Source organism: Athene cunicularia, assembly GCF_003259725.1.
Source record: "Athene cunicularia isolate RWA chromosome 24 unlocalized genomic scaffold, athCun1 chr24_part1, whole genome shotgun sequence".
NCBI classification, from domain to species: Eukaryota; Metazoa; Chordata; class Aves; order Strigiformes; family Strigidae; genus Athene; species Athene cunicularia.
The window spans coordinates 6,935,948-6,953,013 of NW_020799132.1; the positions used below are offsets into that span (position 1 = coordinate 6,935,948).

A 17,066-nucleotide genomic window follows, 5' to 3' on the forward strand; every position below is an offset into this window, starting at 1 on the left:
CCCTGCCCAAAAGCGCTGGGAGGTGCCAGCGCCGGGGCGGGTGGAGGGAAGAGGAGCGAGGAGGAAGTCTTCGACGCTGGAGAGCACCTGACTGGAAGCACTTAGACTTGTTTAAACTCTGTTAGAGTAGCGTTAGGGAGCACTTCTGTTTTTAAAATAGATAAATAAATATCTCGATTGTTAGAAGCCTGAGCCCCCTGTTCTTGTCCCTGCTCGTACCGATCAGCCCTGTTGTAGCGAGGCGTTGGCTGGGTAGTGCAGCAGAGTCCTTCCCACTTGCACCCGGATTTCCACCCCCCAAAGCTGTTTCCCCTCCGGGTTGCCGCCTGGCAACCTCTCCGTCCCCCTCCCTGCCCCGATGCCAACACGGCGCAGCTCTTGGGGCGCATCCTCCAGCCGTAAGGGAACCCGGCAGCGGCCAGGCTGCAGGGCAGAGCTGGCCGGGGAGATCCGAGAAACCGGTTCCTGTGGGCAAGCAAAACAAATGTTTGGGCTCGCTTTGAAATACAGGCAGGAGTTCAGAAATAGTGTCCTTTTCAGCGCAGTAGTGGGTGCGTGTGTGAGGCAGGGTCTTCTGTGCGGTATTTGTCCTTAAAAATGCTTCTCCTGACGTGCAGTTGGGTCAGCAACCTCTCTTTTGTTTTCCCCTTCTGCTAGGTTGCTATCAAGATAATTGATAAGACACAGCTGGATGAAGAGAACCTGAAGAAGATCTTCAGAGAAGTTCAGATCATGAAGATGCTTTGCCACCCGCATATCATCAGGTTGTACCAGGTAGGAGCACCCTGCAGTGGGCTTCCCTTTATGCTCTATCCTTGTGCTTTCTCGAGGGTTATCCCTCCCTTTCTGCTATGTGAAATGCTAGGAAAGTCCTTTACGTTTTCAAGGTCTCCGATTAGAGGGGCAGAGGGGGGAAAGCGTGGCTAATCCTTCTCTTTTCTGGGAGATCACGCTTCCTCTGTGGGCTGGCCTCTTGCCATTTGTTTATGGCTATTGTGTGCTTTTCAGTTTCCCAGTTGAAACCGGATGCGGGCTCCCCTTCTCAAGTTAAGGGAGAGAGTAAGTCTCACCCGCTGGCAGGACTGAGAGCACGCGGCTCCCCGCTCCCCTCTCCCTGCCCGGTTGCTCCGTGGCCCCGAGGACTTGCTGATCTGCTCGGCGCTTTCCTGGAAGGTGATCAATAGCAGCGGCAGACCTGCTTTTGAATGTTGTCTGCAGACTTTTTCTCCTGCTTGTTTGGCGTTTTACTCTGCAAACGCAACCACGGGGGACAGAATCCGTCTGCGTTGCCTTTGACTGTGTATTTGGTGGTGCCCCTCCGACTGCACCATCAAACGGAACAGCAAGGAAGCTGCCACAGGCCAGAGACGAGCAAACGGCAGAGGGATGGGAGCGGAGGAAGGAAGGAGGCCTGCACCTCGGCGAAATGTCAAATGCTGCCTTGGGAGCTGCTGGACAGATGAAAAACTCCCTCCTCGGGCCTTCCCGACGCAAGGGCTCGAGCAGCGACTTACAGCCAGCGTGGCAGAAAGCTCTGTGCAAACTGCTCGGCTGCCTGCGGTCCTGCTCCTGGGAAGCTGGGGGCAAAGGCTCCTTCCCCGGAGCCTCTCGGAGCTAGCGCTGCCTGCCGAGTCCACCCAGACCCGCCGGCCCTCGGCCCCGGCAGCGTGCGCCCGGGGGCTGGCAGGGAACGGAGGGCGCTTCCACCCAGGCTGCGGGTGCAAAGTCAGCTCCTGGGGCTGGCGCACGCAGCGGAGGAGGGCCCTGCCTCTGGGGGCTCCCTGACGCGGATGGGAGAGACTCAGAATCCTGCGGGAAAGACACTGGGGTTATTTCCCTCTGGACTGCGGTGTTTGAAGGGAGAAGTTGTGCTAACCCGCAGCAGAAGTTGCCGTTCCCTAAAACCAACTCTTGTCCGTTCAAGCCCGCTCTGCTTCTTGTCCGTGCCTGATAGCGTTTGCTGGACTCCGAAGGGTTAAAACCGAGGAGAAGTGGCAGAGGTTAATGTTTAGCTGTTCTGGCCAAAGGGCCAAGCGTGAGATGCTTACAGCAGACGCTGCAGAATTGTGGCATTTTTAAGGAACTTAAGGAATGCTTCTTTGCAAACTGACTCCTTAGAGCTTTTTTTTTTGAGCCCAAAACCCCTTTTTCAACCTGTTTTATTCCATCTAAAGCTTTTGATGGGATACTGGACAGGTGACGCTCGTGGCTCAGCTTTGCTCAGGTGAGAAGAGAGCACCAGCTGCAGAGTGTGCTTCATGTGGCCCTTCTTTCTGGGTACTTTCAGTGGCATTTATTTTTAGAGGTAAACTACTCAAACCTGGAGTTGGGAATTCAGAGCCTTCCACAGCTTTTCTTCAGAAATCTGGGTTTAAAAATCCTCATTTCCTCGATCTTCCGGAACTTAAAGGTGTAAGTGAAAAAGGAGGAAGTGTCTATAGTGACAGGAGTTTATAATATAAGAGATTCTGTCGGGAAACAGAGCTGCACTTAAAAACGTCCACCTGAGGGTTTTCTAGATGCGACTCTCACCGTTAGGGGGGAGCTGTGCCTCTGGCCCTGTGACAGTTGCGCAGCACTGAGGTTCACCTCGGTTGTGCTCTGTTTTAACGTTCCGAGCGAGAGCCGTCCAGCTGTTCCAGCGGCTGCTGTTGGCGGCATCGGGCCTGTTTAAGGCAGGAGGGCTGCACGTTTGAGTCCCAGTTCTCAGTAAGCAGCAGCAGCGTTGGGCTCCACGTCCGTAACCTCTCTGTTGGGCTAATGGTGCGTTCAGGGTCTGAAGGTGAACTTCCGCTCGTCTTTGAATCGGAGAAAAGCCAAAACAAAGACAAAGAGTTTCCAGGCCTTCTCTCCGCCCCCCGGAGTATCCGATCGGACCTGTCCTGGCACCGGAGGCTCAGCGCCGCGCACTGTCTGTTTTGCCTTGGCCAACCCGTGAAGCCTGCTGTAGGAACGGCATCGAGTTCTGGCAAACACCCCACGCGTGTGCTTGCCCGAAGGCGGGTCACAAAACCCAGCCTGGTGCCCGAACAGCCCCCAGAGCCACCCTGAGCAAAGCTGCAGGCAAGAGGGCGTCCTTTGCTGCCTTGTGCCTGCGCGGCGCGATCGTACGCCCTGCCCTGCCGCCCGCTGAGCGTCACAACTGTCCTGGGGCCTGTCGTCAGCGCACGGTGCCTCGCCCTGGGCTTTGCTTCTCTTCTGCATCCCGACAGGGCCCTTCCCAGAAGATGTTCAGGCCTCTGAGGCCGTTCTGGAGCGCTGGTTTCCCTGAGGGTTGTAGAACCGTGCTCAGAAATCAGCCGTGCGCTTCCGAGAGCCGTGGGCAGCGGCTGTGCCGAGCGCTCCCGCAGCCCCTCGCTGCCTCCGCCCGCACCCTGCCTGGGCCCCTGAAGAAATTCCATCGGAGAAATCACTGGCCTTGGTGTGTTGGACTGCTTCGGCCTCAGTGTCCCAACAGACTCTTAAAGACGTGTGTTAAAAGCTGCTGGAGATGCGGTGTTACCTGACCGGAAGGCACAGGCTCCCACAGCAAAGCCCGGGCTCTGGGTGATTTCCAATGGGGCGTTTGAAAGTCCGTGAATATTCCCCCCTTTGGCAAATCTGTGCTGGTTATTTTAGTGCCTGTGACTGGCTGATTAATCAGAAAGGTGAACTAACCCCGAGACGTCTCCCAGGCTGCTGGAACAGGATGAGACCGGGGAGCAAACGCTAAAGGGGGGGAGAAATAGAAGAAGGAGGTGCGGGCGAAATGTTGTGTGTAGCTGCAGGTTTAGTGTTTAAAACCTGCTCTTTGGGTCTCGCTTTCCCCGGTTCCTGCCCATTCCTTTGCACAGCTCTGTAAAGCACGGGGAGGTAATGTTTCGGATTTGCTGAAAGCAGTTGCACGTGTTACAGAAAGAACAAACCTTTTTTAGTGACGTTTCTTTTTGCACATGGCAGTCTCCTTATCTGTCACTTTTCTGTCCTTGCGTCCAGGTTATGGAGACGGAGAGGATGATTTATCTAGTGACAGAGTATGCTAGTGGAGGGGAAATATTTGGTAAGTACATTTATTGCATTCTTTAATCAGATAATGCGCTTGGTCAACTACAGTAAACTGAAAATAGCTGCCACGCTCTTGTTTCAGTTGAGAGATGCCCTTCAGCAGGAAAACTTTCCATTGACAAGAGGAGTAAAGAAATATGCCATACCAACTTGATGGAAAAATTACCACCGTAACCTCTGTTTCTTCTTTGGGTTTCACTGACAGGTGGTGCTGCCCCTCTCTTACGCTGACTTTGGGGTTAAAGATGTTATAATTGGTCACCCAGTCGGGTTTTAAAGTGTTGCTGAATACTTTGCTCCCCAGCAATTTGTGTGAAACTTGTTGACGTGGCAGGAACGTTTGGTGTTTGTGAGTAGCTTTCAAAGCAACAGGCAGTCCTGTGGTTCCGCAGTATTTTGATCTCAAAACTATGTATTTTCTTATCGTTTTCGTATTTGATGTTAGCTCGGTGTGCATTAGTTACATCCATTTTAAACTCCCTTGTCTGCTAACAAGGTTTTGGCTGAGCTTTCTTGACCGCAGAAGTTATTCTTTAAAGGGGGGGGGGGGAAAAAAAAAGCATCTGTGCAAGACAATTGCAAGAACTGTTGCAATTCGTTAATTTGTTTTATTGCCATGACTAATAAGAAACTTGTAGAAGCAGAGATTTACTTACACAGTGCAATATCGTGCCAGGTGACAGAATTTTGCAAGATTGGCTTTCACTGCCTTATCCAACGTGAGCTTCAGAAAACGGGGAAAATCCCTGGTGCTTGAAGGGAGCTGCCTTAAACCCGCTTGCAGGCAGCGTCCTTGTGAGGACGGGCGCGTGCAGCCTGTCAGCCAGATGGAAACGCTCTCCCCTTGGTCCTGGTCAGCCACTGCAGGAGATTCGCTTTGGATGGCAGAGGCTCTCGCTCTGCCGGAACTGAGACCACATGTGATAAAAGGTGAACCTCCTAGTGAAGCAAGAAAAGCCCCAAATTAAGGGAAAGAAGACAAGTTGAGCTGAGCAGTGCTGGTTTCCGGTAACTGTAATCAAACACCAGTTCTTCAGTACTTGTGTGGGTGGTTGTCCTGCCCTCTTCTCAGCGTGGGCCCTGTCCTTTGGATTTCTTCTCGGACAAAGTGGCAGCGGAAGGAAGAAGCAGGTCGCGGCCGATGTTTGGAAAGTGGAGAACGCCTGCTGAAAAACCTGAGTCTTCAGTTGTTTCCTCAAACACAGTCACCAGCAGTCCTGAAGGCTTGTGAAAGTCACCTTACCCCGTGCAGCAAGCCGGAACTGCGGCTGAATCACTTGAGTGTGTGTTAGAGTTCGCTTGTGTGGGGGTCCCTGCAGAAAACTAGAAATCACCTTTTACTTTTTGTCCCTCTTCTGTTGGATCTGGCAGAGGTGGGCCCATCTTTGTTAAAACCAGAATGATGTCCAAGCTCGCATACGAACTTGGAATGAATTCTCTGAGTTACAAAAATAGCCTTCTGTGTGAGCCGAAGTGAAAATCTAATTGCTTTCCGAAATACTTTATGCTGTAGTAAACTCGGCTCGTTAGCGTGGCTAATTTCCATAACGTTGCCCAGTGTTTTGTCCTCGTTGGTAGCTGGGAGCAGCCCGTTACGTAACGGCCGTGACACTTCTCCAGAGCGGAGCCAGGACGTCGTGCCCCCGCTGCCTGGCTTTGAGCGTTTTCAGGCACCACGAGGCCCTGCGCGCCCTTGGCCTTAGAGCAGAGAGGGGGAAACTGAAGTCTCGGCTTTTTGTCATCAGAGTTTCCTGAGGAGCCCTTAAGACTTTGTTCTAACAGCGGAAGCAATTTCCAGGGCGGAAGCAGCGAGCCGTCTTGGGAAGGCTTCCTCGCCGCCGTTAGCATCTCCAGAACTGAGGAATCTCACGTCCTCGTGCCGTGGAGAGAAAGCCTGTGGCAGCGCGGGGCAGCGTGGGCTGGCTTCACACCCGCGCCGGCTCTGCCGTGCCGTCCTGCAGCAGGTGAAGCTGGGGCTTGCCCAGGCTTGCGCGAGGATGTGGGTCAGGATGAGCCTTCCCGCCCGGTTATCCGAACCTCCAGGCCGTGGGCTGAGGCTCCGGCAGTGCCCGCGCTGGGCCGTGAGTGTCTTTGGCTCTTCCCTGACTGGAAACGTTTGGATAATTTGCTTTGTTTGCGTGGTGGAGCGCGGGGATCAGGGAAGAGACTTGCTTTTGCTGTGGGCTTAAGCAGCAAAATGTAAATTGTTATTTTTGTCCCTGTGCGTGTTTTGCGTGCGGTTGGGTTCCTGGTTTGACATTATGAACAAATGAACGTCTTCTTTTAAACACAGGGTGCTCTTTGTTCCAGGTCCCTCTAGTGTCCTTCTTGGGACGCCAGACAGAAAATAGTCTAAAGGTCTGGTTTGATTTCGGCTGTTTACTGGAAATGAGCTCCAGTCCTCGTGGACAAGGATATGGGTACTTGGTAGATTAACAAAAAAATGTCAGTGAACTTGACAAAATTATGGTCTGGTTAATGTGGGAGCACGTCTCTGTCCCTGCCCTGCCTCCCGCCTCCTGCCTGCTCGTCCTGAGCTCTCTGAGCCGGAGCTGACAGGCGCGCTGAGGGACGTGGTACGTCTCGAGAAGGTCGGGCTGCGTCTGAGATCACAAGGTCGCCAAATACGCTGGAACTGGGGCTTAACCCGCCACACAGAGGAGACGTGAAGCTGAAGCAGCGTTTCCTTCCCAGAGAGAAAGCACAAGACGTCTGTCCAGAGGCAAAAAGTGGAAACTCGGGTGTCAGTCCTGTCTCTTAACTGGAAGATGCTTTTTTCCCAGTGTAGGATTTTACTGTTTTTTTAATGCCAAGAGCAGCATCATCTGCTTTGTCTCGGCACAGAGATCAGCGATGGACATTTTTAAGGATTGTGAAATGAAATCAGGCATTCCTGCCTCTCTGGAGAACCCCCAAAGGAGCGACGCCGTCTGTCTGTGCCGCTCCTGGGGAGCACGCTGACGTCTGCGCGAGCCAGCGGCCAGGCTGTGCCCCCGGACTCGGGGCGCTGGAGACCGGCGTGCGGGCTCCCAGCTGGACACGCAGGTCATGGCTGTAACCTCCGCTGCACGAGGGGTTTCTGCAGACTAAGCCTGCAACGGTTAATTTTGGCATACAGTTGCCCTTGGTGGTATGTGAAGTATTCTGTAGCTTCATTGTTTCTGTCCTTCCTCTGGAGCTTGGGCAGAAATGTCAGCGGTCTCCGAGTGCTGTGCCTACGTGCAGAGCTTGGGGACCGGCCTCCACTCACAGTTCTTCATGAAAAGTGAAATTTCACGCCTAACTTAAAAGGATTTTTTCCGCAGCCGAAGCAGGACTGAGGCACGAAGGGGCGGCAGCTCTCTGTGTGAGCGGACGCCCGGCGGGGCAGCTGCTGAGGGCGAGCCTCAAGGGCACCCGCCGCCCTCCCTGCGTGGGGACAGGTCAGCCTGGTTTGGGCAAAAACGAGCTTAGGAGAGCCTCGGGGCAGGCGCCTGCTGCAGTACCTGCATTTGATTTCTTGCCTGCAGGAGAGTCTTTTCAGAAGCGTGGGGACAGCAGCCTTGCGCCTCGCTCTAGGAGCACTCGCTGCGTTGGCAGGCTGCGCTCCCCGATGGAGCCGAGGGAGAGGCGTCGGTGACCTTGACTTGTTTAGGACCTGAGCTACTATCTGTTGATGGGTGGTAATGCTTAAATTGGAGCAGGCCCTTGCTTACCTCTGCTTGTCAGTCTCCCAGCTCCTTAGGGTAAATAATTTATGACCCTGCAGATGACTTAATGAAATACGATGGAGCTATTTGAGATCGGCAGTTTTGCTTTTCCTAGCAAGTGAATTGAGGGTCATACTGGAGTTGGCGATGGATTTCCTCCCCCAGCCCCGGTCCGGATTTGCTCACGGAATAACTTTATCCAATGAATAAAACTTAATCGTCAAGGTCTTTGAAAAACAACTTGACTCTGTTGCACAAGGCGAGGAGTCGAACGCGGAGCAGCGGGCTGCTGTGCAGCCAGCAGGCAGCAGAACTGCTTTGATGGATCTCGGTAATTAGTATTTACTGCAAGTCAATTATGTCGCAGGTATTTTAATTAATGGGTGACTGGAAAAAATACAACCACCTGATGAGAAACCTTCAGAAGTGATTTATTTTTATTATTTTCAAGAACAGATATCTCTCTCAAGCCCTCCAGTTTAATGGACTTTCTGGAGTGGAATGAACCACTTCAGCCTATTTTTCCAGAGCTCTGGAGGCCGCCTCCATGGCCCGGCGACGCAGTAACGGCCTCTTGAAAGAGGCGAGGGGACAGACCCCAGGGTTTGGCTTGCCAGTGCCCCTGCTAGCCCGCGCCGTGGCCCACGCCAGAGGGGAGAGGGCTCATGCAAACCCCTCCAAAGCCCTTCCTCTGCACTGGGGAAACTGGGGAGCCCTCCTGGCCCCGCACGTGGTGTGTGGTGACCGGGGCTCTCCAGGACCCTTCTCAGGCTTCTCCTGGTGTTTTGTAGCACTCTCCTCAGCTCCAGAATCTTGCAAACTCCTTTTCCTACCTGTACCTCTTACCACGCTACTTCAGTTTTACCTAGATTTGCTGGTGGGGGAGAGGGAGATGAGGAAGGGGTGATATTTGCATTTCATAGTTCAGCTGCCGCTTACTTTGACTTTTACACTTCTCCTGGCAGAGTTTTGTTGCCTGTTCTGCTGATGCTCTGAGGGAGGGGGGTGCTTTTTCTCCTCCCTCCTCTGCCCTTTCTGCCGCCTGTCTCCCGTCTGTCCGTCCCCGCTTGCGGGACGGGGTGGTGAGTGGCTGCTGAGCCCAGTGCTTTCAGGTTTGGAGCGGATTGATTTCGGTTGGTCGCTGCGCCACGCCTGCCCTTGTGATCTCGCAGCGAGGCTTTTCCTGTCCGCGTGTGCGGTGCTGGCTTCCACCGAGAGCCTCGCTGGCAGCAGTCAGGGTATAGATTTTCAACAGAATAATTTAGACTACTCAGATTTCCGTAGTAGAGGCGAGCTCCATTTTTGTAGTGAAAGGCATTATGGAATATCACGAGTACGTTTTTGCACCAAAACAGTAGCAGGTACCCCGAGGCCGGTCGCGAGCACCCACACCCCTGTGCGTGTCCAAAGCGCGTGCGTGTCTCCCTTTCGCTGCGTTGCAGAAGCAGGAACATCCCTGAAGCTGCGCGTCGGTCCCGAGCTGGGAGGGGAGCTGGGGGGCCTTGCGAGCGCCCCGTGCCCCCCAGCAGCAGGGAGAGCGCGGGGCTGGGGCCGATGCCCGGCGTGCTGCGGCCGGGTGCCGCGGGGCTCGCTGCCCTCTGGTCGCCAGTGGCTTCTCCTCCGGGGAGGGACCACGTTGGACGCTTCCTGCAGCTGGTGGGCGTGCAGCTGGACAGCTGAGCGTGAGGAGCTGGCCGCCTGACTAGCCGGGACTTCACTGGTTTCGGCGAGAGGTACCTTTGGTGAGGCTTGGTAGATCAAAGACACGTTTCCTGCCAGAAATCAGAGGAAAGGAGGGATGGCATGTCGCCACAAACCCGCGCCTCTCGCTGTTGAGGTAATGGGGCACGAGGCTTGGTATCTGATTGCAGGAAAGGGCTGGAAGGGTTTTATTTTGATGTAGAAAAAGCTTGAACACCTTTACGCTTTTCCCAAAACAGTTCTGATTTTCCGGGCAGCGCCATCAGCCAGAACTAAACGAAGGAAGGTTCACAGCTGTGTGGCCGCGGGGGCCCGAGTCCCTCCCCACCGGCTCCAGCGCTGGCCCCATCGGGGGTGGGACCTGGCGGGCGCGCCGGTGCCCGCGGCGCTCCCCGCCTCCACCCTCGGCCTCGCTGGCCGCCAGCCCGCGAGAAGCCCCTGTCGGGGCCGCGCTCCCCCTGTGAATAACCACTTTGTTCTTCGCTTGGTCCCCTGCAGATCACTTGGTGGCCCACGGCCGTATGGCGGAGAAGGAAGCCCGGAGAAAGTTCAAGCAGATAGTGGCTGCTGTCAACTTCTGCCACTGTCGTAATATCGTCCACAGAGATCTGAAGGCAGAAAACCTCCTTCTGGATGCTAACCTTAACATCAAAATAGCAGGTGAGCTAAGACGAGCGGTGTGGGAGGAAGGCAGCTGCTCTCAGAAGTTAATAAATGGAGGCATTGGCTGCTTCCAGGTATTCAGAAAGAAGGAAGCGCAGTGCAGCTAAAGGAAGCTTTGGATTTCTGTGTGGCCTGCTGCCCAGAGCTGAAACTGCCAGGTTGTAGCCAGGAGATTTATATCTCCCTTCAAGTAGTGCAAAATGAAAGGAGGAGAAAAAGAAGCAGTTCTGGCTTCCTAGGCGGATATGCGGCTGTAGACACTGCACTGTTCCAGGACGCTTGATCATGGACGAGACTAATATGAAAAAATTGACCTTGTTTTGAGGCCTGCTGCCAGTTTAGGACTTCTTTTGAAGAAGGTCAGACTAGGTGAGAGAGAGAGAATGGAACAATGGGGCTGACAGCGTTTATGGTAGAGCAGCGAAGGGGAAATGGCACTGCTGGAATCACTTCGCTGCGCCGTCCGACAGCAAGAGAACAGCCCAGTGCTCCGGGTGTTTCCCCTGTGGCAGGGAGAGAAGCTGAAGTTACTCGAGGAACAGCCCTCGCAGCCTGTTCCCAGGGTTTTGCCGGGCCGTGGGGTTTTGCTGACGCCTGCCCTTCCAGAGAGCGGGCACCTTGGGCAGATCCTCAGCCTGCACCTCTGTGCTCCTCTTGTACTGAGGTTGAGCCTTGCCTGGGAGCTCTGTGAGGCGCTGGCTAGACTTGACTTTATTTAGCTTTGGGGGATTTTTTAGCAACTGGCTGAAACAGGAGGATTTAGCACCGTCCTGGTCATCTCCTTTCATGGGTTTTTGAATTGGAAGAGCTCCTACTTACCATTTAGTTCTTCTAGAGCCTAATACATAGCAGAGCATGTTTGGAAAGCCCTTTGTCCCTTCTCCTATTAGATTCCCTTGGAGAGCTTGTTGGCTTCTACAAGGGTTTGTAACTTGATTTTTCTTTTTTTTAAAAAAAAAAAAAGCGCTTAGGGCTACAAAACTTCTCAGTCTGAGCAATTTTAATATTGGGAGTTGGGGAAAGCCCTTCTAGCTTGATGCCATCTTGGAGAGAGGAGTCTTGTTTGTCATGTTACTGCTCTCTTATGTACCATCCTTATGTGTTAGAGTTTAACATTTGGTTTGTAGTAAAATGATGAGTAATTTCTTGGGCTTCTCTCATCCTCGCTTTGTGAGGAGGGAATGGGGAAGGAGTAGGATGCAGTGAAGGACTTGACGAAACGTCCTCTGGACCCTTTAGCAGCATGAACCACGTCCTCCTTGGCACAAGGATGACAACCTGCTCTTGGCTGTTCTGGGAGCAGAGGATGAGTAAGAGCCAGGTTGCTGCTGGAGTACAAGTGGTTTGGGGCGTTTCCTCGGGGTCAGGTGAATCTGAGCTGCCCTGCCAGCGTTTCGCTTCCCGGGACCGCATGCGAGTCTCCTGAGAGCGTGGGCAGAAGGGTTTTACTGGTCAGAGTCGCCTCCCGCCGCTGGGTAAGAGCCTCCGGGCTGCAGAAGGGCGGCAGCAAGCGCCCGCTGGTAGTAGCTGCGCTGGGCCGGGGAGGAGCTGGTGGCAGGTGAGGGAGCTCCTGCGACAAAGGCTCTTCGGGACCCCTCCGAGCAGCACTTTCTGGTTGCTGTCTTACACAAACAGATGCACTGATGATTTGAGGCCATCTTGTGTTCATGGAGTAAAATCTAATCTGTGTGTCGCAGGGGAGCGTGGTGAGTAAAAAGAAAAAGAAGTTAAAAACTAACCCAGGTAGAAACTGGGATGCAGCTGGATCTCCTAAAGAAACGTCCCCATGAGCGTGCTGACGGGCTCTGTGAATGTCTGAAAATTGTGGAAACTTTTTTTTTTATATCTAAGGGAGTTGGAAACTATTTTCCTTCCAAATCTCTGCTCCCAGAATGGACTCTAGAAGATAGTTCCCACCCTGGTGGGGGTAGTGTTTTACTTGGCAGGAAGATGTAGTGATTTGAAAACTAGCCTGGAAAAGCTGATTTATGATATCGGATTTTCCAAGTATTAAGTTTTGTCCCTATAACTCATCACTTACAACTTGACACCAGCTCTTCCATTGTTCCAAGAGAAAAAAAAAGAAGCGATAGCAACTGATCTCTTTCACCCCAGACCTCCCAGAATAAACACTGCAGCGCTGCGCGAAGGCCTGTTCCACAGGCCGGAGGATCAGCTCAACCCCCACGGCCAAACCCGTTAACCGTGTCTGACTCAGACCTCCTCAGTGATGCATTTACTGTTCGGCTGATGGAGGCTGTAGATAAATCTGGGCCGTCGCTGGAGGCTCCTCTTGGCGGGTCCGGTGGCTCTTTGCCTGCCCGGCAGCCCGTGGGGAGCGGTGAGCCGGCGGCCCAGCTCGCACACGCGGGGCTGAGCCCGGGACTAGAGCTCCGCGGTTCTTGTGACCCCCGTGTGTGCAGCCCTTCGTAACGTGCACAGTTCCATCAGCTCCTGGAGGTTTGCAGACTCTCCCCGGCGCGGATTTTCTAGCACGTTCCAGCTGACCTCCGTGTGCAGCTTTGCCTCCCTAAGTCGGCCTGCGTTCAGTAACTCCCGCTTAGCCGGGCAGCGTGGCGGCCTCGGAGCGCCTTGATGCCGCTCTTCTCGCTCAGTGGTGACTACAGGTGTGATCTGGGGGCTCGGGTTTGGGTTTGTTTTTTTTGATTGATTGCAACTCTGCGGTTTTTCCGTAAACAGTAGGACGCAAACGCCGTTACCCTCGCTCTCATTTTTCCCATGGATGCTTTTTCTCCGGCGTACCTTCTCAGAGTCTGAGTCAGTAGCTTCTGGCACTGCGTTCACTTACGCTCCCAGGCCGAGAGTTCAGCCAGGAGTTGAGATTATTGCTAAATCGCCCGGCCTTCCCGGGTACGGTTTCCGAGAGGAATGTGATCTATGCCTTGCTCTGCTCGCAAGAGGCTGCTCGCTCTTTCCCCTTCGGGGCGTGGAAGTCCCTGTTGTGCAGATCCTGAAGCCAACTCCCTGGAGCTCTGCTCCGGGGAAACGTGGGGGACTGGGCCCGCTGCTTTGTAGCCCAGAGATGTTTCTTTTTAAATATCGTCCCTGTATCACATCGTGGGGACTTTCACCTTGCTCTTTAAAAATGCCCTTTTCTCTCGGCGCGCGGTTGTGGAATGAGACCTGGCTGCTCCCTGGGGATTTGGATTTACACGTCTCCTTGGATTGGGGTGACTTGTCATAGTTTTTAATGTTTATTGAAGTTGTACTTTGTGATGTTGTTTGTCGCTTTGGGGTTTTCATATTCTGCCCCTTTCACAGCGCCCGCTGGTCCCCCGGCCTCGGGCTCCGTTCGGGCATCGCGGGTGGGCGCTGGGAGCTCCCTCCCACCTCGGAGCAGTGTTTCGTGCGGGACGGTCTGAGCCCCGCAGCGCCGGGCAGGGCGGCGGCTCTTCGCAGGGAGAGGCTTTTCACCCTGAAACATGGGGCAGCCGCGGGGTGACGGCAGGAGCCCCCCCTGCCCCGCTCGCCACGGAGGGCTCTGCAGGCCGCGCTCTCTGCCCACCTCCCCTCCCTGTCGGAAGGAGCTGTGAACCCGGGGGCTAATTTCAACCCGAGGTGAAAGAGGGGTAAAGTTTCCACGGCGGCCAATCTCCTGCGGCCCTTGGGAAGCAGAGAAGGTTGCAGGAGGCAGCTGCTGCATGTCTGTTCAGAGGCAGCGGCGGCTGCCAGCTGGCCCGGCCCGGCTCTGCCCTCGCCGCACGCGCCGCGGCGGAGCGGGGCGCAGCGTGGGACCCCTCTGCCCCACGCAGGGCTGGAGCTGGGGCGGGCTGCACGGGACGATGCTCCCTGCTTTCAAAATACGGTTGGTTCCCGAAGTGCTGCAAAGCCCCCTCGTGTATGTGCAAGGGTAAACAAAAGTCACTAAACCAGAATAATTTGCTCAAAGCATGTGAAGTACCAAACCACCAGCATATTCTTGCACAGTCGGAAAGAGTTTGCATCTGAACTTGAGGACAAGTGCTTGGTTGTTAGGAGACGGAAGCTGATCCTCGCTGCCTGCTCTGGGCGCCCTCATCCAGGCACTTGTCACACGTCCTGCTCTAAATGTGGGACGGAACAGCCCGTGAGCTTGCAGCGGTGGGAAAGACGCTGTGCAGCTGTGTCCTATTTCCCTGCAATAGTCCTCCAGAGGCCGCCTGCTCTTGTGTTTTGGAAGTTCAGATGACTTCATTTCCAGCAGCAAAAACCCAAAGGGTGTTTCACTGCCTTATTTTTGACACCGTGATGCTTTTAAAGCACGCTTACCATCTCCGTGCTCCGGTTGGAGGCAGGGTTTGAGCGGTGTTGTCTGTGCTCCGGGTGCTTCCACAGGAACACGCTGCACTAGGTCGTAAGAAACCATCTCCACATCGAGAACGTTGGCCCCGCGAAGGGCGGGAAGGAGGAGAGGCGGGTGTCCCCTCCCCGTGCCGAGCCAGCGGGAGCCCCGCCGGCGGTGCCGAGCTGTGCCAGGTGCGCTGCTGAGCTCTGCAGAAGCCGTTGGAAGGAGGAGAGGAGAGACACCTGAAATTAGGTCACAGAAACTCCCGTCAGGAAAGCGGCGCCGGCGGGCGGGAGCGCGGATCCCTGTCCGTGCGGAGCCCGGCGGGGTTGTCTGCGCCTCCCACGGAGCTGCTGGCCGGCGCTGGCCTCGCGGGTCACTCGCTCCCCCAGCTCGGGGTGAAGCTCTGGGCGCTGGTGTCAAGGGGCTTTTGTTGAACGGCTGAGAACCGTTCTCCTGTCGGCAGGGTATCACTGACTGTGTTAGGGCAAACCTGTCGTTTTGTAGGATTTAGGAAGACAGATGTTTTGTGATGGCTAAAGAACGCACCCCAAAGTCCTTAACCTTTCACAGCGTGGAGGAAAGACTGGGGAGAGAAACGAGCAGATAAAAGCAAAGATGGATCTTCAGGATTAATGGGTATTGATGTCAAGAAACGGGAAAAAAATTCCATTCTTTTACATCTCGGATGCCCTTTAGCATTTGCATACGTCCATTAAAATCCGCCCTTGCAGTCAGATTCTGCCTGCGCAGCGCCGGGATCCTGCAGGTGGGCGCTCGGCCGTGCGTCCTCCCGGACGCTGCGGTTCTGACCCGTGCCAGAGTCAAAACTCATCTTGAGCTCTTGCTAAGAGATTTTTACTCCCCGCAGCTGTCCTGTGTATTTTTGCCGTGATGCTTTTTGGTTTAGTCAGTCAGGATTTACCAACTGGCTGTTGCTCTCCTCGTTCTCTCCAGCGCCGCCAGGAGGATCTGGGGTGGTGCCAATGCCAGGAGAAGTGTCCTCGCTGCTGCGGGCGCATCCGCCCGCGTCAGTGCCACCCGCCGTCCTGCGGGCACGGCTGCGAGCAGGTGACCTTGGTGGCCCCACTCCTGCTGGGGGAGCTTCTACAGACACCCCCTCCACAGGACGTGGGGACACCCCCCTGACTCTGCTTTGCTTTGCTTCAACTGAGGCAAAAGAGAGAGAATTTGTTAGGGAAGATCCTTTCTTTTTGTAAGAAAGAGCTCGCTTCTCTCAAACCCAGACTTCGGTTTCTTTACTCTTTCCAGGGCAAGTCCCAGCTGTGTGCCAGGGGGTGGCAGGTTAATTAGCAGAGAATGCCATTAGCACCCACGTAAGCTGATGGTTGCCTGCCTGTAAGGTGAAGACCTTCCTTTTAGTCTCTCTCTCAGGATTGTTTGCTGGTGGCAGATGATTTGGCTTGGTCGGTAGAGCTGCCCACCATAACCAGAGCTTCCAGCTCATGTCGTGCTTTCTGGAAAATCACCGTTTCCCCTTGTTTTCCCCTTTGTCTCCACGTTCTGCCCTTGCAGGCAGCTGCCCTGGCCCCAGTGACGTTGTCAAACGATGTTGGAGAAGCTGAAGGTTGGGAGCTAACACAAGATTTACATGGATTTCTTGACTGTAAGGTGGCGGCCTCATGCCAAACCACCCGCCCGACTTGCAGCCGCCCTGGCTGATCTGGCCGCTGGTGTATTGACTCCAGCACGGAAATCACGTGGGTGAAAAGCAGGAGCGGACCCCGGGGAAGGTCTTTGTGCTCTGCTGAGCCGAAGCAGGGGGTTATAGAAGCGGGGCGGGCCGACAGCCTGGTATTTTGCAGCCGGTTGTTTGAAGGGGGCGTGCTGCCTGCAGACCTGCCGCTGTCGATACCTGGCGGTCTCTGGCCTCGGCGCGGAGAGACGCCTCGCGCTGTCCTGGGGGTTCCAGCCTCGCTCACCCTCTTCTGCCCTCTTGATTCTCTGACCTCTGCGTATCAGCTCTCCGTTAGGGCTTGTACATGACTCTGCTGGGCTCGGCGGATTACTCAAATGCCATTTGTTTAGGACAGTTGGGGTGGATCGTTTTCCTCTAATCTCTTCTCTTTTTTCTTTCAGATTTTGGGTTCAGTAACATCTTCACACCTGGTCAGCTGCTTAAAACCTGGTGTGGGAGCCCTCCCTATGCTGCTCCAGAGCTCTTTGAAGGAAAGGAGTACGATGGGCCGAAGGTTGACATTTGGGTATGCGATAAACCACTTTCTCTCTTACTTCGATCTAAGTTTTGCCCTGTTTGGCTTTGCTTCCTGAATATTTAGTACATGCCTTGGAGAAAACCCCTGATGTGGCAAAAAATATTTTTCAGAGAAATGAGTATAAAATTGTATTCTGGATCCTGTGTCACACATTTTCTTCATTGGGAGTCTGGATGCCAAAATTACGAGTTGCCCAGAAATGCGTTTTAATTGAATTAAATTCCCCAAAGCATGGTTCACCTCACTGCTGTTGAGTGGCAGAGGACTTGCGGTGCCAGGGCCTGCTCTGGCAGAGCTGGAAGAGGAAACGCCGAGTCTTGCTCTGCGAGGGTTTTGCTCAGACTGGGGAGGGGCTCCTCGGCGCGGGGGGAGGGCGGCCTCGCTGGGCTCCCCACGGCCGTCGCAGCGGCCTCCGGGCGGCTGAGCCTGTCGGGGTGCTCGGGTCCT

General features: G+C 54.5%; 1 protein-coding gene across 1 annotated transcript in view; it reads left to right on the forward strand.

Annotated features, from left to right (window-relative positions):
* Positions 1 to 659: 659 nt before the first annotated feature.
* The window catches only part of SIK3 (SIK family kinase 3), a gene marked incomplete at its 3' end in the record, with an annotated part of 31,439 nt that continues 15,032 nt past the window's right edge, over positions 660 to 17,066 (forward strand). The window contains exons 1-4 of the mRNA XM_026863606.1: positions 660 to 774; positions 3,976 to 4,039; positions 9,933 to 10,094; positions 16,483 to 16,607. Coding sequence (XP_026719407.1) covers positions 733 to 774; positions 3,976 to 4,039; positions 9,933 to 10,094; positions 16,483 to 16,607 — 393 coding nt within the window. The remainder of the gene's footprint in view (positions 775 to 3,975; positions 4,040 to 9,932; positions 10,095 to 16,482; positions 16,608 to 17,066) is intronic.